The 12875-nt window shown below is 46.1% G+C and overlaps 1 protein-coding gene across 7 annotated transcripts in view; it reads right to left on the reverse strand.

The window, feature by feature from the left end:
* The window catches only part of LOC139264671 (partitioning defective 3 homolog), a 984694-nt gene that overhangs the window by 455430 nt on the left and 516389 nt on the right, over positions 1–12875 (reverse strand). For all 7 annotated transcript variants that reach the window (XM_070881547.1, XM_070881545.1, XM_070881551.1 and 4 more), the window contains exon 5: positions 9895–10056. In XM_070881547.1, coding sequence (XP_070737648.1) covers positions 9895–10056 — 162 coding nt within the window. The remainder of the gene's footprint in view (positions 1–9894; positions 10057–12875) is intronic.

The raw sequence follows: 12875 nt of genomic DNA on the forward strand, positions 1-12875 counted from the left end.
CAAATTTTCAAACTGAGAGCTGGCACAGAGAGGAGGCCAAAGATGAGTCAATGGGACCAAACTGACGGAAATAAACCCCAGTGAGCTGATAATGAGGCACAGCAATTATAAAAAGGAGAAAAATGTGCTGTCAAGGGTCAAGAAAAAGTGAAGCTTTTTGAAAATTGAAGTGTTTTGAAAATTGAAAAACTTTAAAAAAGACTTATGAATTGGTTGCAGAGAGGAAAATGCAACAAGGAGCAAAAATGCTTCAGACAATGGGAGAAAAGAGCGACTGGTTCAGAGTGAGGCATCACAAGCAACAAAGGGAAAATCAGCTAACCAAAATGCCACTGTAAGGTGCAACTATCTTCAAGGTTATATATTTTTCCCATGCAACATCATCATTGCCTTATTCACAAGTCAGCGCTGAACGAATGAGAATAAACTATTAATTAAATTCAACATCAACCAACAGAATATTGTGAAATATTTTACTGCAACAAGATCAAAACGCAAGCAACTGCACTGCTGTACTGTAGTAGCAATTAAATGGTAAACATTTCAGTATTCAGGGCTCCATCCATCCAGCGGCAGAGAGGAACTGAAGCGTGCACATGGTTAAACTGAGCTTCAGTCCTTAGCTGTGTTGGGTTTGAAATGTTCACTGGACCACTGGAAGGCACCAAGAAAACTGGCTCATAGAGGAATTTATCTAAGGCATGTCCAGAAGGCATTGAATTTTAGAATCGTAGCGTAGGGAGTATTTCTGTAATACGGTAAACAAAACAACCTTGTAATGCTAGGCTCTGAGCTACGTGCCCTCAACTGCCTGGCTTTGTTGTGCACTGCAGAATTCTGCCAACCATTTAAAAATCTATATTAGTTTAAAACACAAACTGAATGGACTACACAGTATGCCAATTAAGAGATATTTTACATGTGAGTAAAAAGCTGGGCAAACAGCTCCTGGATTTAAAATGAGGTTTATTGACAACGCAGGCTTCATTTTGACAAAACAATGACATTAACCGAATCCCTTAATTGCATTCCAGGCAGTTTACGAGCTCATTTGTCCACAAATGCTACAGATTCCTAATGTAAATACAAGAAACACATAGCTTACTTCACTCTGAACAGTTACAAAATGGCAATCAGCAATACTTTATGTTTGATTAAGTGAAATGTAGAAAAATACACACACTCCATATCTCCAAATAAAATATTTGTATAAGGCAGTCAACTGACAGCTAGTGAGGCCGAAGCTATTAAACTATGCAGTCGTCATGCATTATTTAAAATCGCAAGTGCTAGATCCACACCAGACTGCCACTCATTCACAAGGAAACATCATGACTGGATAGCTAGCCAAAACCAAACTTTACATACACAGCTCAGCTGATAGGAGCACACACAGGCTCCCAACAATTTCTAGTTAAAGTAAAATGTGTCATTTTTCCAGACAGTCTGTCAGTGAGTCCAAGCAAACCAGCTGGAACCGCTTATTTCAGGAAAACTAAGCAGCATGAGACTATTATTTGGTACAAAATGCAAGGCCACTGAGATATGGGTTTTGCAAATAAAACCTATTTTTAAATGTTTCACTGTTGAAATATATCACGTGGAATATACGCACACACCGACTACAGGTGCAAAGCGTACAGTCATGTCCATGTTTAAGGTCTCTCCGCACTGTGTGATGTGACTGCAGTGCCCGACAGGACTATAGAATAGAATTAGTCGAATCAAGAAAACAAACATTTGTAAACTTAAAGGCTATAGTAATATTGATTTGCCAAAATAAATGCAGGAGTAATCAGTTTCAGTAATTTGTTCCAATAATATTTGGAGTTGAAGGAGAATTGTGGCTTTTTGGTCCCAATCTCCGCTATGGTTACCAACCCACTTGGCGTCTCCCAAAATAGGGCATGGATCTCCTGACCACTGCTGCTAGCAGCTGGGGAGGGGAGTCGGGGTCTTGGGAGTCAAGTGTGAGAGGGAGACTGAGGAATGGGGGTTGGGGGAAAAGAGGGAGACTGAGATATGGGGGTTGGGGGAAAAGAAGGAGACTGAGATACGGGGATCGGGGAGAGAGACTGGGGTACGGGGGTCGGGGAGAGAGGGAGACTGGGAAATGGGGGTCGGGGAGAGAGGGAGACTGGGAAATGGGGGTAGGATGATGTGCAGAAAGAGAGGCTGGGAGGACTGGGGCTCGAGCGGATGGGGAAAGAGGGAAAATGAGGAATGTGTTGGATGGGGAAACAGCGTTTTCGGTCGAGCAGGGAGCAGCAGCAACGTGATGATTGGGAGTGGTGCTGAGAGAGGTGGACGGCCAGTAAAGCGCTGAGGGCAACCAGAGAACTTCACCGTGGAAGAACAGTGAAAGATTGTTTTCATTGATGGGCAAATGGGGAACAAGGGGTGGAGATGGAGGAGTCTCACTGGAAGAACCAAGGGGGAAGGGAAAAGGAAGGCTTTTGAACTGATGGCTATCAGACCATGGGATCCTTCACCACTTTTATAGGGGAGGTTAGACAAGCACATGAGGGAGAAGGGAGTAGAGGTTTGTGCAAATAGATTTAGATGAGGAAAGACGGGAGGAGACTCAAGTGGAGCATAAACGCCGGCATGGACTGGTTGGGCCGAATGGCCTGTTTCTGGGCCGTATATTCTATGTACAAGTGGCTATTGAGGTCGAGACTAGAACATTATTTAGAAGTGGGATAAATAATTGAAAAGGAGGAATATAAAATGATCCGAGTGGGGGGATGGAGTTACAGGAGAGGGGTCAGCACCAGCAGAGTCACCAGGGATCGAATGGCCTCCTGTGTGGCACTTCCCATCATTCTATGAAAAGTCTGCGTCATTGAGTCTAGCCCACGGAGTTGTTTAGAAACGCTAAGCTGAGTTTAGGTCGATGAACCCTAAACAATGAGCTCGCTGCCCTTTGTTCGATCGCTTGGTTTGGTTCAGGTCGGCCTGAGCCGGACAGTTTTCACAGGATCACAGAATGATAGAATAGTACAGCACAGAAGGTGGCCATTCGGCCCATCGAGTCTGCAGAAGTTCTTTCAAAGAGCAATCCAATTACTCCCACTACCCTGTCCTTTCACCATATCCCTGCAATTTTTTCTCCTTCAAGTATTTATCCAATTCCCTTTTGAAGATTACTATTGAAGCTGCTTCCATCATCCTATCATGTAGTGCATTGCAAATTCTAACCACTCTTTGGGCTGGAAATTCGGTTCTCAGCGATAACGGTATTTTTTCGCCAAAATTACCGTTATCGCTTTACTATCGCTAGCAGGCCTGAAATTCAAGCTTGAATTTGCGTAGTGGTAAAAATCGGCGTTGCACGAGGATTCACGGCGCAAACCGCGATCCTCACCAAATTTAGTCCGAGGCCGATACTGCTGCGAGTTGGGCCTTGAGAGGGCAGAAAAACAACTAAAAATAAATTGGGAAAAAAAAAATTCACAAAAACTTTAGAGAACACTTATCTATTGAATCGCTGCAAAAGGAAGTTGGATAAGTACTTGAAAGAATTGTTTTTATGCAGGGCTGTGGGGAAAGGGTGGGACTAGCTGAAGTGCTCTTGCAGAGAGCCGGCATGAGCTCGACGGGCCGAATGGCCTTCCTTGCAGGCCTGCTACGACAGGTTTTTCCCTGTCGGTATTTTGCGCACAGAGCCAAATTTTTGGCGAAAGCGATATTTCGAGTCTTGCACAGCAGCGGTCCTCTCTCCAGCGCTATTTGAAAACTGCCATTGCAAAACGTCACCGAATTTTTCACCACCGGGTTTTCGTCACAAAAGATGAAATAGCACCAAAAATATGGTCGCAAAATCGCTGAATTTCCAACCTTTTGGGTTTATAAAAAAGTTTTTCCTCATGTCACCTCTGGTTCTTTTGCCAATCACCTTATATCAGTGCCATCTCAGTATCAAAACTCCAAGTCATAGTCAACATATTCACTGAGGCATACGAAAGCACGGGCCTTACACTAAACAGCCGTAAGACAAAAGTCCTCCACCAACATATCTCCGCCGCTCAGCACTGCCCCCCCAGTCATCAAGAGCCACGGCGCAGCCCTGGACAATGTGGACCATTTCCCATTACTCGGGAGCCTCCTATCAGCAAGGGCAGACATTGACGATGAGATACAACACCGCCTCCAAAGCGCCAATGCAGCCTTCGGCCGCCTGAGGAAAGGAGTGTTCGAAGATCAGGCCCTCAAATCTGCCACCAAGTTCACATAGAAACATAGAAAATAGGTGCAGGAGTAGGCCATTTGGTCCTTCGAGCCTGCACCGCCATTCAATGAGTTCATGCTGAACATGTAACTTCAGTACCCCATTATAGAATTAGTACCCCATTATAGAATGGTCCACAGGGCTGTAGTAATACCCACCCTCCTGTACGGCTCAGAAACACAAACCATGTACAGTCGGCACCTCAAGTCGCTGAAGAAATACCACCAACGATGTCTCCGCAAGATCTTGCAAATCCCCCGGGAGAACAGACGCACCAACATTAGCGTCCTCGAAAGCACTGACCACACTCGATCAGTTCCGCTGGGCAGGCCACATTGTTCGTGTGCCAGACACGAGACTCCCAAAGTAAGCGCTCTACTTGGAACTCCTTAACAGCAATTGAGCCAAAGGTGGGCAGAGGAAAGGTTTCAAGGACACCCTCAAAGCCTCCTTGATAAAGTGCAACATCCCCATTGACGCCTGGGAGTCGCAGGCCAAAGACCGCCCTAAATGGAGGAAGTGCATCCGGGAGGGCACCGAGCACCTCGAGTCTCATCACCGAGGGCATGCAGAAATCAAGCACAGGCAGCGGAAAGAGCGTGCGGCAAACCAGACTCCCCACCCACCCTTTGTCTCAACGATTGTCTGTCCCACCTGTGACAGGGATTGTGTTTCTTGTATTGGATTGTTCAGTCACCCAAGAACTCATTTTTGAGTGGAAGCAAGTCTTCCTCGATTCCGAAGGACCGCCTATGATGTCCCTAGTTTTAGTTTCCCCTATGTGGAAAAATCCTCTCTGCATCCACCTTGTCGAGCCCCCTCATTATCTTACATGTTTCGATTAGATAACCTTTCATTCTTCTGAACTCCAATGTGTATAGACCCAACTTACTCAACCCCTCATCTCCGGAATCAAGCTCGTGAACCTTCTCTGAACAACCTCCAACGCAAGTATATATTTCCTTAAAGACGGAGACCAAAACTGTACGCAGTTGTAGCAGGACTTCTCTGCTCTTATACTCTATCCCCCTTGCAATAAATGCCAACATTCCATTTGCCTTCCTGATTACTTGCTGTACCTGTGGACTAACTTTTTGTGCTTCACGCACAAGGACCCCCAAGTTCCTCTGTTCTGCAGCACTTTGCAATTTTTCTCCATTTAAAATTATAATTTGCTGTTCTATTTTTTCTGCCGAAGTGGATAACTTCACATTTTCCCATGTTATACACCATCTGCCAAATTTTTGCCCACTCATTTAGCCTGTCGATACCCTTTGCAAGTTTTTTGTGTCCTCCTCACAATTTGCTTTCCCACCTATCTTTGTATCATCAGCAAACTTGGCTACATTACACTCAGTCCAGTCATCTGTCATTAATGTAAATTGTAAATAGTTGAGGACCCAGCACCGATCCCTGTGGCACTCCTCGAGTCACTGTTTGCCAACTGGAAAATGACCCATTTATCCCGACACTCTGTTTTCTGATAGTTAGCCAATCCTCTATCCATGCTAATATATTACCCCCAACACCGTGAACTTTTATCTTGTGCAGTAACCTTTTATGTGGCACCTTATCGAATGCCTTCTGGAAATCCAAATACAGCATATTCACTGGTTCCCCCTTATCCACCCTGCTCGTTACATCTTCAAAGAACTCCAGCAAATTTGTAAAACATGATTTCCCTTTCACAAAACCATGCTGACTCTCCTTGATTGAATTATGCTTTTCCAAATGTCCCGCTACTGCTTATTTAATAATGGACTCCAGCATTTTCCCAGCGACAGATGTTGGGCTAAGTGGTCTATAGTTCCCTGCTTTTTGTCCAAGTACTTTTTAATGTGGTGAGGGTTTCTGCCTCTATCATCTTTTCAGGCAGTGAGTTCCAGACCTGTACCACCCTCTGGGTGAAAATATTTCCCCTCAAATCCCCTCTAAACCTTCTCTCAATTACTTTAAATCCATGCCCCCTGGTTGTTGACCCCTTTGCTGAAGGAAATAGGTCCTTCCTATCCACTTTATCTAGGCCCCTCATAATTTTATACACCTCAATAAGGTCCCTTCAGCCTCCTCTGTTCCAAAGAAAACAAACACAGCCTATCCAATCTGTCCTCATAGCTAAAATTCTCCTGTCCAGGCAACATCCTCGTAAATCTCCTCTGTAGTGCAATCACATCTTTCCTGCAATGTGGTTGCCAGAACTGCATGCAGTACTCCAGCTATGGCCAAACTAGTGTTTGATACAAGCTCAGCATAACTTCCTGGCTTTCGTACCCTATGCCTCTATTTATAAAGCCCAGGATCCCAAATGGTTTATCAACTGCTTTGTTAACCTGTCCTCCCACCTTCAAAATTGTGCACAAGCACCCCCAGGTCTCTCTGTTCCTTTCATCCCCTTTAGAAGTATACCATTTAGAATGTATGGTCTCTCCTCATTCTTCCGACCAAAATGTCTCACCTCACACTTCTCTGCATTGAATTTCATCTGCCATGTGTCCGCCCATTCCATGTGTCTTCTTGAAGTCTATTACTACCTTCCTCACTGTTTGCTGCACTTCCAAGTTTCAGGTCATCTGCAAATTTCAAAATGATGCCCTGTACCCCCAAGTCCAAGTCATTACTGTATATCAGAAACAGCAGTGGTCCTAGTACTGAATGTTGAGGAATGCCACTGTATACCCTCCCCTCCAGTCTGAAAAACAGCCATTCACCACAACTCTCTGTTTTGATGGGAGCAGTCCAAGTCCAGACCAACTCTGACTGAGACTCCCAGTTCAGAGTTGTAACCTTCACACAAAAACCCGAATCCCAACCACAGTCCAAGGAGATATTGTGCCTTTTAAAAATCCTTCTTCTCAGGAGGCTCCAGACCTCGCCACAGCAACCAAGCTGGAATGAGGAACCTTACAGTATGTAAGAGCAGGCAAATCCAACCTGGAAACCCCGCTGCCATGGCACCGTTCTCTGCCCAGCAGCCATCCTTATAAAGGATAGTGATACCTTAGTACTTGTTCCGCTCTAAAGTTTACATGTCTGAGATATCTGACAAGTGTATTCCTTATTAATTTACTTGCACATATAGGGGCCAAGTTTCGGCCTGAGTTGCTACTGTTTTTTTGGAGCAACTGGTGTAGAACGGAGTATCTTAGAAATTTGAATTCTCGGCATTTAGTTTGCTCCAGTTCTGGTCAGTTCGAACAGTTTCACTTTGGAACAGAATTTTTTTTTCCAAAAGGGGATGTGTCCGGCCACTTATGCCTGTTTTCAAAGTTTAGGCAGTGAAAACTTACTCCAAACTAACTGAGAATGGAGTAAGTGAAGATTTTTGTACGTTCGAAAAAACCTTGTTTACACTTCAGAAAATCAGGCGTAGGTTACAAATCAGGCGTAGGGAATGGGGGGGGGGGGTTAAAGAGAAATTTACAAACATTAAACACTTCAGTTTTACAAATAAAGAGCCATCATCAATAATAAATGATAAATACATCAATAAATCAACCAATAAATCAAACAAAAAAAATTAATTAAAAAAATGTTTTTTTTTAAATCAATAAACAAAACATTTTCTACTTACCGACTGTAGCACCGGGAGTCCTCCAACAGCGTGCTGGGATGGCCCCCCAGTGTGTCTCTGTCAGTGTCTCTATCTCTCTGTCTGTCTGTGTGTGTGTCTCTCACTCTCTGTCTGTGTTTCTGACAGCAAGGGGAGGGGGAGAAAGGGGGTGGGAGGGGGAGGGAGAGAAGGGGGGGAGGGAGAGAAGGGGGGGAGGGAGAGAAGGGGGGGAGGAGGAGGGAGGGAGAGGAGGTGGGGGGAGAGGAGGTGGGGGGAGAGGAGGTGGGGGGAGAGGAGGTGGGGGGAGAGGAGGTGGGGGGAGAGGAGGTGGGGGGAGAGGAGGTGGGGGGGGGAGGAGGTGGGGGGGGGGAGGAGGTGGGGGGGGGGAGGAGGTGGGGGGGGAGGAGGTGGGGAGGAGAGGGGGAGAAGGGGAGAAGGAAGAGAAGAGGGGGGGGGAAGGAAGAGAGGAGGGAGGTGGGGAAGGAGAGAGGAGGGAGGGAGGGAAGGAGAGAGGAGGGAGGGAAGGAGAGAGGAGGGAGGGAAGGAGAGAGGAGGGAGGGAGGGAAGGAGAGAGGAGGGAGGAGGGAGGGAGGGAAGGAGAGAGGAGGGAGGGAGGGAAGGAGAGATGAGGGAGGGAGGGAAGGAGAGAGGAGGGAGGGAGGGAAGGAGAGAGGAGGGAGGGAGGGAGGGAGGGAAAGAGAGAGGAGGGAGGGAGGGAGGGAAGGAGAGAGGAGGGAGGGAGGGAGGGAAGGAGGGAAGGAGAGAGGAGGGAGGGAGGGAGGGAAGGAGAGAGGAGGGAGGGAAGGAGAGGAGGGAGAGAAGGAAGAGAAGGAGGCTGAATGGCCGGGCCCAAGACTTCGGGCTGGATTTACAGGTAGGTGGCGTCGGGTATGGGGGGGGGGGGAAGAGTCACGGAGGTCGGGGTGGGAGGGAGAGAAGAGAGTCGCGGAGGTCGGGGGGGGGGGGGGGGGGAAGCAGAGGTCGAGTCGCCGGGGGGGGGGGGGGGGGCGGAGCGGGGGTCGGGTCAGGTCCAGTCGGGTGGGAGGAGCCTTATCCACGCAGCCCCAGTGAGGCCATTCGGCCAGGGCTAGGGGCTGCGTGCTTCGGGCCTCTCCCACAGTTTTGGGCGCCTGGAGCAACTGCACATGCGCGCCCACTGTAGCGCGCATGTGCAGAGGTCCCGGCACTGTTTTCAGCGCAGGGACCTGGCTCCGCCCCCTACAGCTCGTGCTGCACTGCGCCCAGCTCCAGAGGACCGACAGGGAGCCGGAGAATAGGTAAGTTTTTTTTAGGCGCACTTTCTGGCGCGAAAAACAGGAGTCCAGGTCCGGGCTGCGCCGTTTTAGGCGCGGCCCGAAACTTGGGCCCATAATTTCAATTTGACACAATATCCTATCTGCAGAAAGGCCTATACTTTCCAAGTGTCGTGAAGATAGGCAGATTTTGTTTTTTGATAGTAGAAACCTTACCGATGACACATCTGCCACTACCTTTTGTTGTTACAGAATAAGAATAGTAAATTTAAATAGCTTGCTCCCAAAGCATTGTGAACTGTGCAGCATGCTGTGCAGAGATCCAGACTAACATTCCATTCCCTTCACGACAATGCAGCTGCTATTTTAATTATTTTAGCAGTGGGCTCTGGACAGGATGACATTGTCGAACAGTTTGCTTTTGAATGAAGTAGGACATTACCGAACACATTTAGTGGAGTACAAACTGACCATTTCCTCAAACCACCAATATAACGGAAGGATGTTGCCAACAGTGGCAGGAATTGTTTTTGAAACTAACGTTACCCGCTGGATTTCTGCTCAATACAGAAGAAAAACTCCAAACGCACTGCTGAAGGTTAGATTGGTCGATAATTTCTGCCCGCAGATGCCACCATTAGTGGTCCACGCACATGCAGCTACTCTCTCGAGTGAATCTGTGTAAATGTCAACCTTAGGAATCCAATTCTGATGAAGGGTCTATACCTGAAATGTTAACATACCCGACATGTTATCTGATGCTGACAAGCCTGCTGAGTGTTTGGAGCATTTGCTGTTTTTGTTTGATCTCCAGCATCTGCAGGTTTGGCTGATTTTAGGAAAAGACTTCATTAAATTACCTGCTCCTGCCGTTCCAGCCATTTGTCCACCATAGGATGAGTGGCACTTAAAGAAGATCGGGCATTGTCTCGCTGAAACTGATTCGACCAATGGCCAGCATCTCTCGGTAAACTCCTGTAGTTGTCCTGTCCATTCACTGGATTCCTCTGAGTCGTTTCCTTCTATATCATTTAGCAAACACAGAGAGAGAGCATTATTCAACTACTTAAGCAGGCAATCATGTGTTTTTTTAATTAAATACAAGTTCACTCAGATAAGATCATCCACGCACAACAAAAATTCATATGCACTGGAATTTTTCTGTCCTTTTACTCATTACTACAACAGAATTTACAAATTGCTGTTGTTGTGGCAGTTTACATAAAGCAGCAACAATCTACAGAACCTATTTGTTCTTGCTGCAGTAGCGAGCATTTTCCCAAACAAGTTCTTGCTTGAAAGAACAGAAAAGCAGATTTAACGTTTCAGGTCAATGACTCGATTTCTCTCTCCACAGATGCTGCCTGACCTAAGTATTGCCAGCATTTTCTGGTTTTTTTCAGATTTCCAGCATCTGCAGTATTTTGCTGTTTTTCGTGTCATTTCCTGCATTGTGCAGGGTGATAACACAAGTTGTAGATGGATTGTAGACTTAGCCTAGGATTGCCAACCCTCATGGATTGCCCAGGAGCCTCCCAGGACGAGGACAGATCTCACAGGCACTGCTGTAAGCAACTTGGGAAAAAATAGGAAGTAGATTTGCTGGACAGCACCGGTGCACCAATGAGAAGAGGCTCTTCTACAGGAGGGATCTCCATCAGGGCAGCACTCCCTCAGTACTGCCCCTCCGACTGTGCAGCACTCCCTCAGTACTGCCCGTTCAACAGGGCAATACTCCCTCAGTATTGCACTAAAGTGTCGGCCTAGATTTTGTGCACAAGACTATATAGGCTTGAACTCATGACCTTCCAATTCTGAGGCATGGGTCCTATCAGCGAGCCAAGGCTGACAATGTAGGACACTATTTACAATCTACATTAAAGTCTTGGAAGAAGGGACTGAGTGTAACGTAGCCAAGTTTGCTGATAATACAAAGATGGGAGGAAAAGCAATGTGTGAGGAGGACACAAAAAATCTGTAAAAGGACAGGCTAAGTGAGTGGACAAAAATTTGGCAGATGGAGTATAATGTTGCAAAGTGTCAGGTCATGCACTTTGGCAGAAAAAAAATCAAAGAGCAGGTTATTATTTAAATGGCGAAAGATTGCAAAGTGCCACAGTACAGCGGGACCTGGGGGTACTTGTGCATGAAACACAAAAGAATAGTATGCAGGTACAGCAAGTGATCAGGAAGGCCAATGGTATCTTGGCCTTTATTGCAAAGGAGATGGAGTATAAAAGCAAGGAAGTCTTACTACAGCTATATAAGGTATTGGTGAGGCCACACTTGGAATACTGCATGCAGTTTTGGTTTCCATATTTATGAAAGGATATACTTGCTTTGGAGGCAGTTCAGAGAAGGTTCAAGAGGTTGATTCTGGAGATGAGGGGGGTTAACTTATGGGGAAAGGTTGAGTAGGTTGGGCCTCGACTCATTGGAATTCAGAAGAATGAGAGGTGATCTTATCGAAACGTATAAGATTATGAGGGGGCTTGACAAGGTGGATGCAGAGAGGATGTTTCCACTGATGGGGGAGACTAGAATTAGAGGGGCTGCCCATTTAAAACAGAGATGAGGAAACATTTCTTCTCTTAGAGGGTTGTAAATCTATGGAATTCGCTGCCTCAGAGAGCTGGGACATTGAATAAATTTAAGCCAGAAATAGACAGTTTCTTAAATGATAAGGGGATAAGGAGTTATGGGGAGTGGGCAGGGAAGTGGAGCTGAGTCCATGATCAGATCAGCCATGATCTTATTGAATGGCGGAGCAGGCTCGAGGGGCCATATGGCCTACTCCTGTTCCTCTTTCTTATGTTTATTATACCGGCAAACCACCAAATGGGCTATCTATGTCAATCCTATTATTAGATGAATAATGTTGACTTGGTAATGATGTAAAAGTAGATAATTCACTATGGTTATAGCAACAAAAGTTGGGTTTCAGAATAAATCTATCATTTGATTTTTTTTCACTGAAACAAGCAATGTTGAGGTGAGAGCTATAAAGAGTTCAAAACTATGAAAGTTTTGAGAGGCGACACTGTGAAACATCTTTATTGAGTGAGGAATCATAAGAACATAATAGTTAGGAGCAGGAGTAGACCATACGGTCCCTCGAACCTGCTCCGCCATTCAGTAAGATCATGGCTGATCCTCGACCTCAGCTCCACTTTCCCGCCCGATCCCCATATCCCTTGATTCCCCTCGAGTCCAAAAACCTATCTATCTCAGCCTTGAATATACTAAACGATTCAGCAAGAATCGTCATGAAATGGACAAAGAATGAGGATTATCAAGAAACGTGCTATCAAGAAATGGCTGAGTGTACTGGATAAAGCAAAAGCTATGGGCCCTAATAACATTCCGGCTGTCGTGCTGAAGTCTTGTGCTCCAGAACTAGCTACGCCTCTAGTCAAGCCGTTATAGTGCAGCTACAACACTGGCATCTGTGGACACAATGGCCTCCTTCTGTGCTGTAAATTTCTACTGTAAAAAACTTCCCAGGTGTGTCCTGTCCACAAGAAGCAGGACCAATCCAACCCGGCCAATTACCATCTCATCAGTCTACTCTCAATCATCAGCAAAGTGATAGAAGGTGGCATCAACAGTGCTATCCAGCAGCACTTACTCACCAATAACCTGCTCACCGACGTCCAGTTTGGGTTCTGCCAGAACCACTCAGCTCCAGACCTCTTTACAGCCTTGGTCCAAACATGAACAAAAGAGCTGAATTCCAGAGGTGAGGTGAAAGTGATTGCCCTTGACATCAAGGTAACATTTGAATGAGTGTAGCATCAAGGAGCCCTAGTAAAATTGAAGTCAATCAGAATCAGTGGGAAAA

The sequence above is a fragment of the Pristiophorus japonicus genome, chromosome 5, assembly GCF_044704955.1.
Source record: "Pristiophorus japonicus isolate sPriJap1 chromosome 5, sPriJap1.hap1, whole genome shotgun sequence".
Lineage (NCBI taxonomy): Eukaryota > Metazoa > Chordata > Chondrichthyes > Pristiophoridae > Pristiophorus > Pristiophorus japonicus.